Source organism: Drosophila montana, unplaced genomic scaffold, assembly GCF_035044405.1.
Source record: "Drosophila montana isolate Dmon_TW-CO22-7 unplaced genomic scaffold, ASM3504440v1 contig_3200_1, whole genome shotgun sequence".
NCBI classification, from domain to species: Eukaryota; Metazoa; Arthropoda; class Insecta; order Diptera; family Drosophilidae; genus Drosophila; species Drosophila montana.
In genome coordinates this window covers 5,567,332-5,582,629 of record NW_026998080.1, presented here as the reverse complement: position 1 = coordinate 5,582,629, position 15,298 = coordinate 5,567,332, and the positions used below count along the sequence as shown (strand labels likewise).

The following is a 15,298-nucleotide window of genomic DNA, read 5'->3' as shown; positions in this document are numbered from 1 at the left end:
ATATGCATGCGTGGCAACGTGAATGGCACATTGCGAGCAAGTTGGCCAAAAACCGTGTTGAGTTTTGTGTTAAAATGTAACTTTATTTTATTTGAAGACAACTACCTCCATAATTCACCCAATAATTGCGGTAAGCTAATACCAAAGAAAACCTAAAAATATGGCAACGAAGTTATTTTGAACACAATGACAACATTGTAATAATTGCAATTTGCAACAAGGTTGGCAATGTATGTACATATGGTGTTGTTGTTGGCTGTTTTGTTCACGACGCACGGACGCCAATGTAATGGCGTCGCAAAAATCGCATTGTGGGAGAGGACGTGCGTGCATATAGGGGGTGGATGCTAGCTCAACCGCGTGGGCGCTGGTGCTACAACACAGCAATGCAGGGATCTCGGTCAAAGTAATTTTACAAAAACACAAACACTAAACTGCTGAGAGCGTCGCCGAGAGTGTACGTTTGCGGATTGTTGTTGTTGGTAAACGAAAAACGAAAGTGCAAGGACTTTGAGGCGCCTGCGCGTCTAATGGCGGGAAATCAACAAGCGTTGCCTGCACGTGTGTCCATACGCGTGCTTAACTTGCCTGTCGTCCTTCGGGCCTGCTGCTGCCAAATGTCGGTCGTGCAACAAAGTTGCGCTCATTCTCTCCCACTCTCACTCGCTCTCTCTTTCAATCTGTCTCTCCAGGACGGTCGTTACGTTTACTTGGTGGTGGTTTGTTTTGACTGACGTCACAAAACCGATGACATTGAGTGCAACTTTGTTGCTGTCTCTCGGTCAGCGCATGTGAAGCAATAATGTTGCATCCGCATGCCGATGTGGAAGAGGGCATGCTTGTGCCTGGCCTGGCCTGGACTTGCCTAGTAATGCCTGCGTTGTTGTGCTTTCTTTCATAATATTTACAACACAAACAAAAACACGCCCACTTGCCGTCGCATTCTCTAGCTTCGACTCTGTTAGCTGACTGCAAATTTCTCTTCGTGCAATTTTTGCCGGCTGCTGCTGCTGCCGCTGCCGCTGATTTTATTGGGGCTGCCGCCGCGTCGCTTACAACTTTGTTAACTTCGGGACTTTGGTGTATGCAGTCGGTATTGAGGACAGTAACCGGGACGAAGTTACTTTGTTGCGCATTAATTGATTTTTTCGGGCCAAGTTTTTTCTAAACCAAAGTAATAAATCGCTGCAAAAGAATCAAAGAAAAAGAATACAAATTGTGAGTTTCTATTTATTTGAAGGTAAATTGACATCTGTTAACTACACAAGATTTATGTGAAACTTAAACAAAATATATATATAATATAAATTATATTATTAAATTACAAAATTAAATTATATTCATAAATTATTAAATTATTGTGATATTAAGACTGGCTTTAATAAGTAATATACATATATATATTTGGTCTTCGGTAGAAAGTAACTTGTACTTTTCTTATCTTTGCAGGCAATGTAGTTTCTCTACAAGCTTTTTATAAGATATACTTATATATAAATATAGATTCATAGACGTAAACTGTATACAACATTCCATTTGGTGTAGTAAACTAATTATGGATACATGAATTGAGGTTCTGCACGGACTGGAAAGTAACGACGGAAACGGCGAAGGGGGCAGGAAGTAAGCAAAAGTCAACCATGTCAACGAACCCCAACCAACAGCAACATGCACCAACTACAACAGCACCAGCAGCGGCAGCGGCAGCGATAGGCAATCGGGACAGAGAGAGGGCTGGGTGCAGAGAGAGGGCTGGGTGCAGTAGCTCACAGCGCAACTTGCTCGAATTTCTGTGCATTTGTGTTGCATGCGTCGTCTGTTATTACAACAGCACGCAGTGTGGACTGGTGTTCGACGATATCAGCGCGATAAGGGACAACAAGGATTTGCGGCCGAGCACGCCGCTGCGTAATGTGTTCCTTAACGATTTCTGGGGCACGCCGATGCGCAAGGAGCACTCACACAAGTCCTACAGGCCCCTTACAGTGTTGACGTTTCGCTTTAACTACTTGCTGCACGCATTGGACCCGTTCGGCTACCATCTCGTCAACCTGCTGCTGCATGTTGCCGTCTGCCTGCTGTGGCGTCGTGTCTGCCGCCTTCTGCTGCGTCAGTGTGCGACTGGTAGTAATGAGATGCCTTCCGCATCCGCGTCCGCGTCCGTGTCCTCGCTCAACACATGCGCTTTTGTCGCTTCGCTCCTATTTGCAACACACCCGGTGCACACCGAGGCCGTTACTGGCGTCGTAGGCCGCGCTGAATTGCTCTCTTCAATATGCTACCTGGGCGCGTTTCTCAGCTATGCGCACGCAACGGGTGGCTCGCCTCGGCGCACGAACTGGGCCTCGCTTTGCCTGTGCTTTGGCAGTTGCCTGCTAGCCTCCATGTTGTGCAAGGAGCAAGGCATCACGATAGCTGGCATATGCGCCGTTTACGAAGTGTTCGTGGTGCAGCAGGTGCGGCCGCTGCACCTGTGCCAGTTTGTGCTGCGTATGTTTGAGGAACAGCCGCCGGCCAAGCTGGGACAAGCCAGTGCACGACGCTGGTCGTCGACACTATGGAAGCGTTTAGCCTTTATTGCGCTCATCACCGTCGCATTGCTGGTCGGACGTGTCTACGTGATGGGCTCCCAGCTGCCAATCTTCACCCGCTTCGATAACCCTGCCTCGGCAGCTGCCACGCCTGTGCGCCAGCTAACCTATGGCTACCTCATCTACCTGAACTGCTGGCTGTTGCTGTACCCGTCGCTACTCTGCTGCGATTGGACTATGGGTGAGTTGCACGCACTGTAGATTGTGTCCATACTATAAGCTAAATCACAAAAATCTTGCATTGCAGGCACCGTGCCCCTGCTAGAGGGATTTGCAGATCCTCGAAACTTGGCTACCTTGTGCACTTTTCTTGCACTTGGCGCGCTGGCGGCGAAGGCTTGCTTTTCACGAAATATATCGCAGTCACGCACGCTGCTCATGTGCCTCGGCTGGATAGTGCTTCCCTTTTTGCCCGCCTCGAATCTATTTTTCCCGGTGGGCTTCGTGGTGGCCGAGCGCATTCTTTACATGCCATCGATGGGATACTGCCTAATGGTTGCCTACGGCTATCATCAGTTGCAGCGGCGATGGCGTTCGCATTGGGGGCTTCTGGCGCAGACGGCGCTCATTGCGCTGCTGCTCGCGCACGGGCTGAAGACACATCAGCGCAACTGGGACTGGCGCACGGAGTACTCGCTTTTTATGTCCGGGGTGCATGTGAACCAACGCAATGCCAAACTGTACAATAACGTGGGACACGCACTGGAGAACGAGGGGCGATACGACGAGGCTCTGATGTACTTCCAGCAAGCCGTTCACATACAAACAGATGACATTGGCGCCCACATTAACGTTGGTCGCACCTACAACAACCTCAAGCGCTATGCCGAGGCGGAGCAGGCTTACATGCGTGCCAAGGCGCTTTTCCCGCAGGCCAAAGCCGGTGTTAGCTACCACGCACGGATTGCGCCCAATCATTTGAATGTTTTTATTAATCTGGCCAATCTGATATCCAAGAATCAAACAAGGCTGGAGGAAGCCGATCATCTCTACCGACAGGCAATTAGTATGCGCAGTGACTACGTCCAGGTGAGACATTAAAGCAATAACAGTTATTTAGGTTATATTGATACTAGTGTAACGCTTCATGTTGCAGGCCTATATCAATCGGGGCGACATTCTTATGAAGCTCAATCGCACAGCTCAAGCACAGGAGGTTTATGAACAGGCGCTCCTTTATGATAGCGAGAACGCGGATATCTATTACAATTTGGGCGTTGTGTTCCTGGAACAGGGAAAAAGTCAACAGGCGCACGTATACTTCAACAAAGCCATCGAGCTGTATCCGGAGCACGAGCAGGCACTGCTCAATTCGGCCATACTTCTGCAGGAACTCGGCGGAGCGGAGGCGCGGCAATTGTCACGTGCCCGCCTCTACCAGGTGTTGGCTAGAGATGCGAACAATGAAAAGGTTTACTTCAATTTGGGAATGCTGGCCATGGACGAGTTGAGCTTTGACGAAGCCGAGCAATTCTTCAAACGTGCTATCCACCTGAAGTCGGACTTTCGCAGCGCGCTCTTTAATTTGGCACTGTTACTGGCGGACTCGAAGCGGCCGCTGGATGCAGTGCCTTTTCTTAATCAATTAATCCGCCACCATCCCACTCATGTGAAGGGTCTAATACTGCTGGGCGACATATATATCAACCACATGAAGGATCTGGATGCGGCAGAGAAGTGCTATCGCAGCATTCTGCAGCACGACCCGCGCAATACGCAGGGCCTGCACAATCTCTGCGTGGTTTTCGTGGAACGCAAGTGGATGGCCAAGGCGGCAGCCTGCCTCCAGTTCGCTCAACGACTAGCGCCCGGCGAGGATTACATTGGACGCCACCTCCAGATTGTGAACTCACGCCTGCAAAAAATCAACAAGTTACCTGATACGTCGCCCGAGCGACAGTTAGCTTACAAGGACTACGACCCACTCGAGTTCAGGCCAGCTGATGATGTCCTTAGCTTGTAGCAGTTCCCATCATCAGGTTATTCCACATTTGCGAAGCATTTCGTCTAGTTTAAGTACACATTATATAGCAACCCAATTGTACATTCCCCAAGGATATTTATTGAATCTCGTTTGAACTGCCGTTCAGCTGATACAAACGTGGCATGTATACGGACAGCTACGACAGTTTTCAACAAAGTACGTAATCACAACCTGACCTTGTTTTGTATATAGAACAAATTCTGTATAAGTAAAAAGTACTACCGAAATCTTGCATTTATTATATACAAATGAAATTGTACTTAATGGCACTAAATAAAATCATCTGTACTTAAATGCGCATAGCACTTGGTTTTTTTCAGTTCAGCCATGAATTATGTGAAGTATAAAATCCGGCACAACTCGATATGGTATATACAGCTGTTTTATTTATGGTCACAATTAAAGAAAATCGCGATAGGCTTGGGATGTGCAAGTGAGGCTCGATGAAGCCCAAGAACAAGGTACGTCAAGTCTAACTATCAATACAAATATTTGAAAGAAACATCTTATTAACCAAAACTCAAAATAAATGACATAATTAAAGAAAATTGTCTCGACAACAAAAGTTTCTCCATGGATTTAAGGTCGGGCTTTTCAAAAATGTTCCATGCACGGGGCGAGGTATTTTATCTCTAGCTTGAGATGCAGTTAATAATATTTGAATTCCAGGTTGGCTTCAAAACCGGGCTACAGCTTTAAAAAAAATGTCAAATAGAGTTTAGTATATTTTACACATTTTTTATATATTTGATTTGATATACATAAATACATGTTGAAAAATAATTACTTTTTAAATCAGATTGTTGCTTAATTATAAAAAGAGCTCGGCACAAATAGTAATGCTCTCTTATCGACTAATAGTAATTGTTTTTGACATAGATACATTATTATAAACAGTTGTTAAGATACACATATGTACCTATAATATTCGTTTCGAGCTGTATTCAAATTATAAAATCGATATACTTATGAAATGTTTTGATTTTTAGCTTTTGATTCGTTTATGGATTTGAATTTGTGGGGAATCATACAGAGCTGTTGTGCTATTCTTTGCTAAGGCTCCTTAGAATATCGGTGAGCATATTTTTCTGAATTGTTAATTTACAATAAATACATTTAGATATTTTTGTTTTATGTTGTTTTGCCTACTGTGCCGCATGCAAACAATGATGAGCACTTCGACTGACTAGAATTTTAGACTATGTTTGTTAAATATTTAAAAAAAAATAATAATAAAGTACACTTAAATACAAATGAAGGTGCTAATATTTGTACAAGAAACACTTGAGTACTCAAGATGCAGTTGAAGCAATTTATGTATTTGGAGGCAGTTTGATAGGTGACAAATGTATCTGTTCTTTTGATAGACTGCCCCTTAAATTTGATCTGTAATCTCCTAAACAACTAGCGAGAGTGCACAGCAAAATGTTTAAAGGTTTATTATTGAAAAGATATACTTGAAGTTGAAAGTAAAGAAATATGTTTGAAAGATATACCTGAAGAAGATATATAGTTGAAGTGCTTAAATATTTTGCTGTGGCTATCATTTTTTTATTTAATCTGTATTCCTCTCATGAGAACTGTAAATTTCGGCATAGTTTTGGTCTTGTAGGGTGTTTGTTAAATCTATGTTCCACTAATTTGCCTGCATCTCTACTAACACACATACGCATATATATAATAGCATAGTTCTTGATATTGTTAGAAAGTAATTAGAATCGTTATTTAAAGTATTTTTGCCTGATACGAGCCTCTGCGTTTATGATATTTCTTACATTCTATACTAGTTAGGGTATGCAAAGTCGAGCTGTTTGTCGTATAAATAAGGCATCCGTAACTGCGCTCCGTTGAATAGTTGTAACAGGGATTCGGTCATGGTTCACTCGCAGGCGATTTTGCCATCGAAACTGCTGAGCGCTATGGCGAAGGCCTGCATGGCGCAGAGCGGATAGCGATAGTCCATGGTGAACACATCCTCGGATGTGCGGCCAAATTGCATGACTATGTATTCCGGATCGGAGTCGTGCACCAACTGAAAGTTCTTGACAGACGCTTGCGTGACGCGACCGTGAAAGTTGAGCACATAGGATTGGGTCTCGTCGTTCCAAACTGGCGTCTTATTGTGCAGCTCCACAATGTTGTCCATGCTCTAAAGCAAAAGAAAGAATTAGAGTATTGGAAAATGGCTGCAAAGTGCCGACTCACCTTCATCTTCCACAAATCGAGTATGCCCTGCTGTTTGGGATCCGCTGAGCTGATCTTGACGCGCTGGTCGTCCTCAGTCATGCCAGGCAGTATCACGGTCATGTTGCGCGGTCCCTTAAAGCCCAGAATGTTGGTGTCCTGCTCATGAAAAGGCGAATTAATTATTGGAGGAGTTGATTCAGGATTGGGATTCAGATGATACTCACGTAGATGATCACTGCCAAATCGAGTCGCGGACTTTCTGTGCTGTCCTTGTTGCCACTGTCGAATACCGTGAAGGATGTGCCGAACACATTGGAGCGCAGCTTGCCGCAGAAGCCATCTGCGTTGCGCGACAGATCGGTGGGATCGCAGCTAACAATATAGTTGGATGTTTTGCTCTTCTTCCGCTTGCGCCCTTTAAGAGAAGGAACAGTAAAAAAAAGAGCTTGCCTTTGACTTAGGCGGGCCAAACTTACCGCCCAGCAGAAAGATTTTTTTGCCGTAGTCCCGCTCCAGATGCAGATAGTAGATGGGGAACAGGCCGCGGTCCATGCCCTTGCGATCTCGTGTGATGCGGCACTTGTAGAGCACACCTTGCGGCGCCGGCTGCATCACAAACTGATCGATGTTGCCTATGACGTCGCCTTCGGATTCGCCGCTGCCAACGCCGCTGCTGCTGCCGTTGGCTATTCCGTTGCTGCCCTCCGGCGCGACGCCGTCCTTGTAGGGCGAGGCGATGCCGGCGGGGCGCACTGGAGCCACGCCCGCTATGTTGCGATTGGCATAGTCTTCATCTTCGTCCAGGGTCTCGTTGAAGGATTGCTGGCCGTTGCGTAGCCGCCGCGAATGCGCCGAGTTGGCACTTTGCGGCGGCAGCGGATTCTCAACGACCGTCACGGGACTGCTCTCTTCGTCCTCCAGCTCGTGCGACGAGATCTCCTCGATTAAGTCTGCAATTCGATGGAAGGCATTAGCTAAATTCGGTGCCTGGCCTGGGCGTGGCCAGAACTCACCTTCTTGGTTGACGGTGCTTAGGCTGCGCAAGTTGTTCGAGTTGTTGCGGCTCGAGTTCAAGCTGCTGGACAAGTGGACACTGGAGCTGTTGTTGCTCAATATCTGATCCGGGTTATGTGGCGATCCTATAAACTGCATGGGACCATCGTAGGCGTGCAGCTCCCGGCTGTTGCCACGCATTCCGGACATCGGCCGAGTCATCTGCAGGTCGCTGGCCTGCACCATGCCGGGCGAGGCGCGCTTCTGCCGGATGTAGGCGTCCATCAGCTGGCGCTGTAAACAATAATTAATACTTTAAATAAGGCTTTCATAATATTCAATTTTGTTGATGCAGTTCATGTTGGCTGTCTCAGAAATCTTATCTGAAAATATTCTTGATTATAGCCATGCAGGATACACGGGGCTAATCTTCTTATACCCCGAACCCATTGAAAATAGGTAAAAAGGGTATTATGTATTTGTGCAAATTTATGTAACTGGCAGAAGGAGGCATCTCCGAACCCATAAAGTATATATATTCTTGATCAGCATCAATAGCCGAGTCGATCTAGCCATGTCCGTCCGCCTGTCCATCCGTCCGTCTGTCCATCCGTCCGTATGTATGAACGCAAGGATCTCAGAGCCTATAAGAGCTAGAGACTTGAAATTTTAGCTGTAGGTCCTCCTAGTCCACGCGCAGATCGAGTTTGTTTCCGATATTCGATAACTTGCCCCGTTTTAAAATTATCGATAAAAATCGATATATATATTATGAGCTCCCGACTAGAAACTCTTACTTTTTTAAAATATTACTTTGAACTTTAACAATTTATTATTAACTCGAATTTTTATTTTTATTTTAAATATTTTTTGTGGGCCATATTTTAGCACTTCCAACAGCTAAAGCGATAAGAACCATAAAATATTTGAATATCTTTATGACTGCATAGACGTAAATATATAATTCTGATTTTGTTAATAATAAATGTTTGGCACTCATTTAAAAGTTCGCTTGTCATTTCCGTGCTTTGTTTTTAAATCTAAGCAAAAAACAAGTTTATTACCCATGAAAAACATGTAACCTAATCAGCTACTCGAGAGTGCTGACTACAAAATACTCTATACCCAGTTGGAGAGTTCTATCATGCATATTCGTGCCTAGCAAATAAACTAGTTTTGGCCCTCATAGATTTGAACCCGCAACTCACATTTTGTATGCCATGAACCGAACGTTAAACTGGATTAGTTGAATAATCGATCAATTGGAACTAATTCTTAAAATCTTTTGTTTTCTTTTTTATTATTTTTGGCATTACTCTGAGGTCGTTTCAATACTCTGAAAATTGAATATGAAAAACCAAGTTGAATAATTAGGAAATTGAATTGTTCTATTAAATATTCAAAGGACACCCGTTTAAATAGAAGGGGAGAACCCGGCTCAAGACCTTAGGTAAAGCTAAATGTGTTTATATACAAAAATTCCAATTTATCCTGAAAAAGAATATGTATATAGCCACTGAGCATGCTTTGTACAGAGTATCTGCTAGTTGAGCACTGTCGATTATAGCATTTTCCTTTTAGGTCATTTTTGCTTGGCTTGTCGAAATTTTATATAATTTTTTTCATGGAACTGCTTTTTTCCGAGCGTGAGTTTAATAAAAAAAAGCCCAGTTTGTTTAGCATTAAATATTTGAAGGGGAAGGAGAACTAATTAATGCATCGGTTCACTCAGAGACCTATTTGCGAATAAGCTGAACTTCAATTGGTTACGGGAACTACCCCGATTTTTCCGACTACGCAATTATAGTTAATGCATTCAAAGTAGATTCATATTTGCTCGAATGTAATTAGAGCTAAGTTTAGCTGCCAGTCAATTAGCAAAGCAAATAAAATAAGACGCATAATTATACAAATACGAGCACATTCAAAGGTGAATGCATGTGCATAGAGATGGCCCCCTTTTCAGTCTGAACTCTGGGCCTTGTGATATTAATACACTCACCTACACACTTATGTAACTGCGGATGCATTGTGATCCATTTCCAAGTGTGGGGGGGTGGGGGTGAATGCAGGGGGGGGGGGGGGCGGACAATGCAATTGCATCACAGAAAATGACCGCAGGGCAAACCGCGACGCCTTCGCTGAAAGAGGCGATTGACCAGTTGGGGAATGGGGCCCGGGGCCCGTTCGTTTTTTGTGGAACGGAATGACGCGACATGTCACGACATGAGAGCGGGACAGCTGGGATTGCGACTGGGGCCAGTTGATGGCAATGATTTCATTAAACATTTAAATTTCAAGTTCAGCGTGAAAAACAAAGCGAGAAATGCAAACAAATTTAGCGAACTGCGATGTTTATATGCATCTCTTTTATTTTATCAAGGCTTTTTTGTGGAACCGATTTGTACCAGGAATCAAGCCTGAACTTAGCTTAAAAGTATATAGTAAAAAATATATATATATATAAATATAATTATTTGATTCATGTTGATTCAAATAGTTGTATTGAGTATTGGAATAGTTGAAGAAACCAAGGTTCGAGTCTGGGCTCAAACATGCACTCGAACCGAGCCTTAACCCAACCTGCGAACATGTTTGTTTGGGTTCGCAATCATGTTCCATATTTTTACAATTACAGATTGTAATTTTTGAATAACCAGCCCTTCTTTTTCTTTTTATATTATTGATATTCGAAAGACCATTTGGTTTTTTAATCAACTGTTATTTGACTTTTGACAGCGCTTTTATACCTTTTATTTTGTCATCCTCGTCCTTTGAGCTGAAAAAGTTATCTGCAAAAGGATTTATTTCTGCGCTGATGCACAACGAGCGTTGCGCAAAAGTTTTCTTCATTTTTGTTTCTCAAGTAGGAAAAGGCAATTATGTGAAAATTTCAAATCCTTTCCCTTTTATTGCAGCAAGAATTGGACAGGGGACAGGCAACAGGCAACAGAAGCTCGCGCGGACACGTACAACAATCAGGAAGCTGACGGGAAATCGGAAATGGAAAATGAGCACGCCTTGCAGTTAAAAAATAAGAGAAACGAGCAACAGTTTTTTAGAGAAAGTACGTTTATTGCTTGGCGTTAGTATCAAGTACAAAGTAGAAGGAGAAGCTAGAGAACGTTTACATTGTTCAGGACACTGTCGATGGTGACATTGGAGGCGCGGTGCTTGTTAGCGGGCGCACACTGTAGCTGGAAGAAGTCGGGCAGGTCGAGTTCCGCTTCGAAGGCTCCGGTCTTGCTGGGGGGCAGCCAGAGGTCCATGCGATCGTAGATGACAGCATCGGGGCCCTGCTGGATAAACCAATCGATTGACTCGCGATCCTTGATGTCAGATCCCCAGAGCAACAGCAGCGGCAGCTGGGACTTGGCCCGCTGCACGAGCGTGGGATCGGTCTTGAAGAACACGGCGTTGGGCACAATGCCGGCCAGATCGAAGGCCTGGGCAAAATTGATGCTCTGCTCCACGGTGCTGGTGCGCGGATCGGCATAGACATTCTCCTTGCTGCTGGTGAGGAAGAGGACCGGATACATGTTCTGCTTGAAGCGCAGCAGCGTGCACAGATCCGCATCGAAGCTCTTGAGGATGTTGAGGCGACCACAGCCATAGCGCTGCACCACCTCCAAAATGCGGTCCACAAACAGATTCTTGTCGATCGTCTGGTCGCTCTCGTAGGCGCCGTCGGATTGCAGTTGGGGCCATTTGATCTCAATGTCGAATCCAACGCTGAGGTTCACCCGCTCAAAGAAGTCCTGCAGCGTGGGGAAGAGGCGCTGTTCCACCTGCTCAACATTGCTATGAGCCGGATACTCAATGATCTTGTTGCCAACGATCTGGTAGGTCTTCACCTGCTTCAGCTGCTCGTAGGTAATGTCTTTGATCAGCACCTCGGTCAGATCGTTGCGCGTAGTCGGCGTCTTGGAGTCAATGCATACGCGTATGGAATAGTCATGATGAATGATCGGCACCAGGTCGCTGGTCAGCTGCACATCGAACTCGACCAGATCGGCGCCCAGCTCGCCGGCCTTCAGCATGGAGCCGAGCGTGTTCTCAATGAGCGGTGCCGCCGACGTCGAGGCCAGCGACAGGCTTTTGCCCAGCCCACGATGGCCGATCTCCAGCGCTGTCCAGTTGGCCCGCCAATAGTTGACGAAGCTGGTGCGGAAATCTGTGCTGCCATTGGCCATGGGACGCACCACAAGGTACTCAAGCTGCAGTTCGCCCACCACGCGCTGCCACACCGGGGATATTAGTTGCAGGGTCAGGTTGCCATCGCTGCCCGCCAGAAAGCCTGGCTGCAGGTGAGCGTAGCCCAGCAAGCGCACCAGATCCTGTTGCTCGCCATAGACCTCCAGCTGGTAAGCCACCTGCTGTAGCTGATCCACCGTCACATGGAACATGAGCAAGTCCCTGTCCTGCGCATAGGGCACGCCGTACTCTGGCTGCGGCCGGAGTATGCTGTCGGCGTAGACCATGCGTACGTACTCCACGTTGGCTGCTGCCGAGCTTAGAATGGGCGACAGGGTATCCGGATGCACTGGCTGCAGGCGCAACCGCAAGCTGGCTGCATCCGGCACCGTCTGCTCCTCCAGGCGCAGCGCTTGCCGGAACACCTTGAGCTGCACAATCGAGCCAGAGCTCTGCAGCCAGCCGCGGGTCAGCTGCCGCTCACCATCGATGCTGCCCAGCTCGTCGGATCGATTGCCTGGCAGCTTGGTCGTATTGAATGCGTGGGGCAAGACGTGCGACTCCCAGCGACGCACCTGCACGCCGCCGGAACGCGACACGGCCGCAACAAAGTAACGGTACTCGACACTGCTGTTCTGCGGCAACAGCACCGATCCCGTCCAGACATTGTGCACGTCCGTGCGATTCAGGAGAACGGCCCGATCCGCATGCCAGCCGCCCAGCGCGGCCAGATTGCCGACCAGCGCGGGCCGCTCATGGGATGCCAGCACGTCCTCCTTGGCGACGGTTAGCGTGAAATTGAAGATCAGCGGCGAGTTGCGCTTCAGCGGCACAAAGCGACGCGCGGCATAGTATTTCTCGTAGTACGAGTCGCTGTCACAGTGCACGGCCACGGACAGCAGGCAGAGCACGCTCAGCCAGGCGATGGCCAGCGCCACGAATGTTTTGCACCTGGACATGGCAGGCGGTCTGAGCACGGCGACGACTGCGTTGCGACTATGAACCGAGCTGGCGGCACTCGAGCTGCCAAGTGCTTTTGGTGTTCTCTGCGCCTCTGCGCACACTTATCACACATATCACACGGGCGCTCGAGAGATTTACGACATCTTCGGGGCCAGCCAAACGGATTGCGGAGGCGACAGGTAATTTACGCCGGGCAAACGCTATCAGCGCGAGCGCCAATTGACAACTGAATGGCTAAGCTCGACTGTTGCTCACCGCCGGCCAGTTTCGCACGTGCCGCCTCATCTATCTCACAGATACAGCTGCCGATGCAGTTATAGTCTTAGTTACATATATACGCTAGCCAAAAGCTCTGCGCCTCCTACGTCATCAATTGAGGCACTGGCAAAGCCAATTCCCAATCCCCAAATCCGTATCCAAACGCCGTATTAGCGCAATTTTAATGAATTTGTTTTTGAGTGCTGCGCAAAAGTGTTGCCTTGATGGGGTTCGGGTCCGTCGCCCTATACTGCACACACCTACACACACACACACACATACAGGCACACACACACACACAGGCACGCACTTGTGTGGGGACTCAATTGCCGCCTCTGTGGCTAATGTTATTTGGGGGCTAGAAGCCCCGCGTTCTATTCAAATGGCGAAAGTTTTTGTCAACGGCCGTGTAATTTATCTGCAATTACATATATGTATATTTCGTAACATTCGCTCGGGTTCTCTGTGTGCGGCAACTAATTTGCAAGCGCGCAAAGGTACACAGTAAAAAAAGCTTCAATAATTGTTGTTCAATTTTAAATTATATTTGCAGTCAACACGTTCGTTATTTGTTGACAGTTCAATATGCGGAATAAAATAATATGTTAAGAGAAAATCAATATACCCTTTTAGGCATTTTGAATGAGTATATATGAAGGGGTTTAAAGGGAAAAGCAAAATGGTGTGTATATTATATATATACAGAGATAAAACTTCAAGAATATCGTTCTTGAATCAAGTATAAAATAAAACAATATACCCTTTTAGCCATTTTAAATGAGTTCAGAGTGTAAAGAAAAAGACAAAATGGTGTTTATATTAATATGTTACATATATATAAACAGAGATAAGGCATCAAGAATATCGTACTTAAATCAAGTACTAAAAAATACCCATTTTAAGTGAGTATATATATCATATATATAGGTATATATTATATACATACACGAGGAGATAAAAGAATCAAGAATTTCATACTTGAATCAAATATAGCCAAGACTAAAAGTGCGATAATACAATTAATACTTGACTCAAGCAGGCAATTTTTAATTTTCAATATACTTGAATCAGTTTTTATTTGCTATGTTTTTCAGCCTTGTTGAGGTCATTATAAAAATCTCAAGTTTAAGTGTCTCGTAAATTGAGTACAAAATAATCATAATTTAAGATAAGCAACACCTAAGTGATCCTTATATTAAACTTCAAATAAAACAACTAATATACTTAAATCTGTTGCTTAAACAATCCCAGTTTGTCCCAGTTAGTATATATTTAATGTGATTCCAGTCCCTATTGAACTTGATGTGAGATTAATTTACTCTTGGACATAAAAGTTTGAATTTTAGCTATTATTTTTTAAATTTAAATCTAGGCTGAAATCGAAACTAATATTTTTACTGCGTAGTCCAATGTTGACTTTTTGGATTTTCCTCCTTTATATTTTGCTGATTGGAATATTTATTCCAATTGCTTTGCATTGCTTTAAAATAAACAATGTTAATCAGGCATAAAGATTATGATTTGGTTTCCAACTAAAACCGAAGTTGGAGCAAAGCACAGCCAGACCTTGATTCGATTTTTATGGCCAACAGAGTCCCGTGTGTACCTGCATATTTGTTAGGGGTTATTAAATCCAGCGTCGCGTATAAATTTTTCCACGAGAATAACAACAATTTATGGCCACACATGGAAAATGCATCGCAGTGTTTTTTTTTTCTTCTTTTGCCGTCTTTTGAATTTTGCTCAACGCGTTTATTTTAATTTAGGCCGACAAATTTGCGTCAAATTAAAGGGCGTTACAGTGGGTCGTAAAAAGTACACGTACACTCACGCAAACAGCATGTGCCTCAATGAGCCGACTCATATATGTGCGTGTGTGTGTGTGCGTGTGTGTATGGTGTACTTTTGCCAACGATATTTGGCTTAGCTAACAGTTGGGGTCGTGCAATAAACTGATTACTCATACGCAGCGTGGAACAACGAAATTGATAAAGTCAGCAACACTAAAACACAAACAAAATAAGACTTCGATGCAGGCTACTGTGTTTGTTGCATACCCTGTAAACCGAAATTGTGCAATGAAGGCAATGCTAGACGGATGCGTGCTTTGGGCGAAATACCCATTAAT

General features: G+C 45.2%; 3 protein-coding genes across 4 annotated transcripts in view; 1 reads left to right on the top strand and 2 right to left on the bottom strand.

The window, feature by feature from the left end:
• The first annotated feature begins 1 nt into the window (after position 1).
• Positions 2–4,869, top strand: Tmtc3 (Transmembrane O-mannosyltransferase targeting cadherins 3). Its single transcript, XM_064687960.1, has 4 exons — positions 2–130; positions 1,450–2,772; positions 2,839–3,620; positions 3,688–4,869. Exons 2-4 carry the CDS (start codon positions 1,641–1,643, stop codon positions 4,552–4,554), a joined length of 2,781 nt encoding a protein of 926 aa, XP_064544030.1. The 5' UTR covers positions 2–130; positions 1,450–1,640; the 3' UTR covers positions 4,555–4,869.
• Positions 4,870–5,366: 497 nt separating this feature from the next.
• The window catches only part of ktub (Tub domain-containing protein ktub), a 34,386-nt gene continuing 24,454 nt past the window's right edge, over positions 5,367–15,298 (bottom strand). Inside the window, exons 3-7 of one of the 2 annotated variants that reach the window (XM_064687962.1) lie at positions 7,776–8,049; positions 7,239–7,712; positions 6,987–7,177; positions 6,781–6,918; positions 5,370–6,724 (exon numbers count right to left, since the gene is read on the bottom strand). In XM_064687962.1, coding sequence (XP_064544032.1) covers positions 6,455–6,724; positions 6,781–6,918; positions 6,987–7,177; positions 7,239–7,712; positions 7,776–8,049 — 1,347 coding nt within the window. In that variant the 3' untranslated portion in view covers positions 5,370–6,454. Of the gene's footprint in view, positions 6,725–6,780; positions 6,919–6,986; positions 7,178–7,238; positions 8,050–15,298 lie in introns of both variants that reach the window. The other variant, XM_064687961.1, reaches the window with a different exon arrangement.
• On the bottom strand, positions 10,810–13,123 carry LOC135431759 (glycerophosphocholine phosphodiesterase GPCPD1). The gene has a single exon (XM_064687039.1). The coding sequence runs from the start codon at positions 12,906–12,908 to the stop codon at positions 10,872–10,874; it is 2,037 nt and encodes a 678-aa protein (XP_064543109.1). The 5' UTR covers positions 12,909–13,123; the 3' UTR covers positions 10,810–10,871.

What these genes read in the sequence shown, in the direction of transcription:
- Tmtc3 (XM_064687960.1), top strand. Translation starts at nt 1,641, where the DNA reads ATGTCAACGAACCCCAACCAACAGCAACATGCACCAACTACAACAGCA. An exon ending in CTGCTGCGATTGGACTATGG is followed by an intron (nt 2,773 to 2,838) that starts GTGAGTTGCACG and finishes CTTGCATTGCAG; the next exon opens with GCACCGTGCCCCTGCTAGAG. An exon ending in TGCGCAGTGACTACGTCCAG is followed by an intron (nt 3,621 to 3,687) that starts GTGAGACATTAA and finishes TTCATGTTGCAG; the next exon opens with GCCTATATCAATCGGGGCGA.
- LOC135431759 (XM_064687039.1), bottom strand. Translation starts at nt 12,908, where the DNA reads ATGTCCAGGTGCAAAACATTCGTGGCGCTGGCCATCGCCTGGCTGAGC.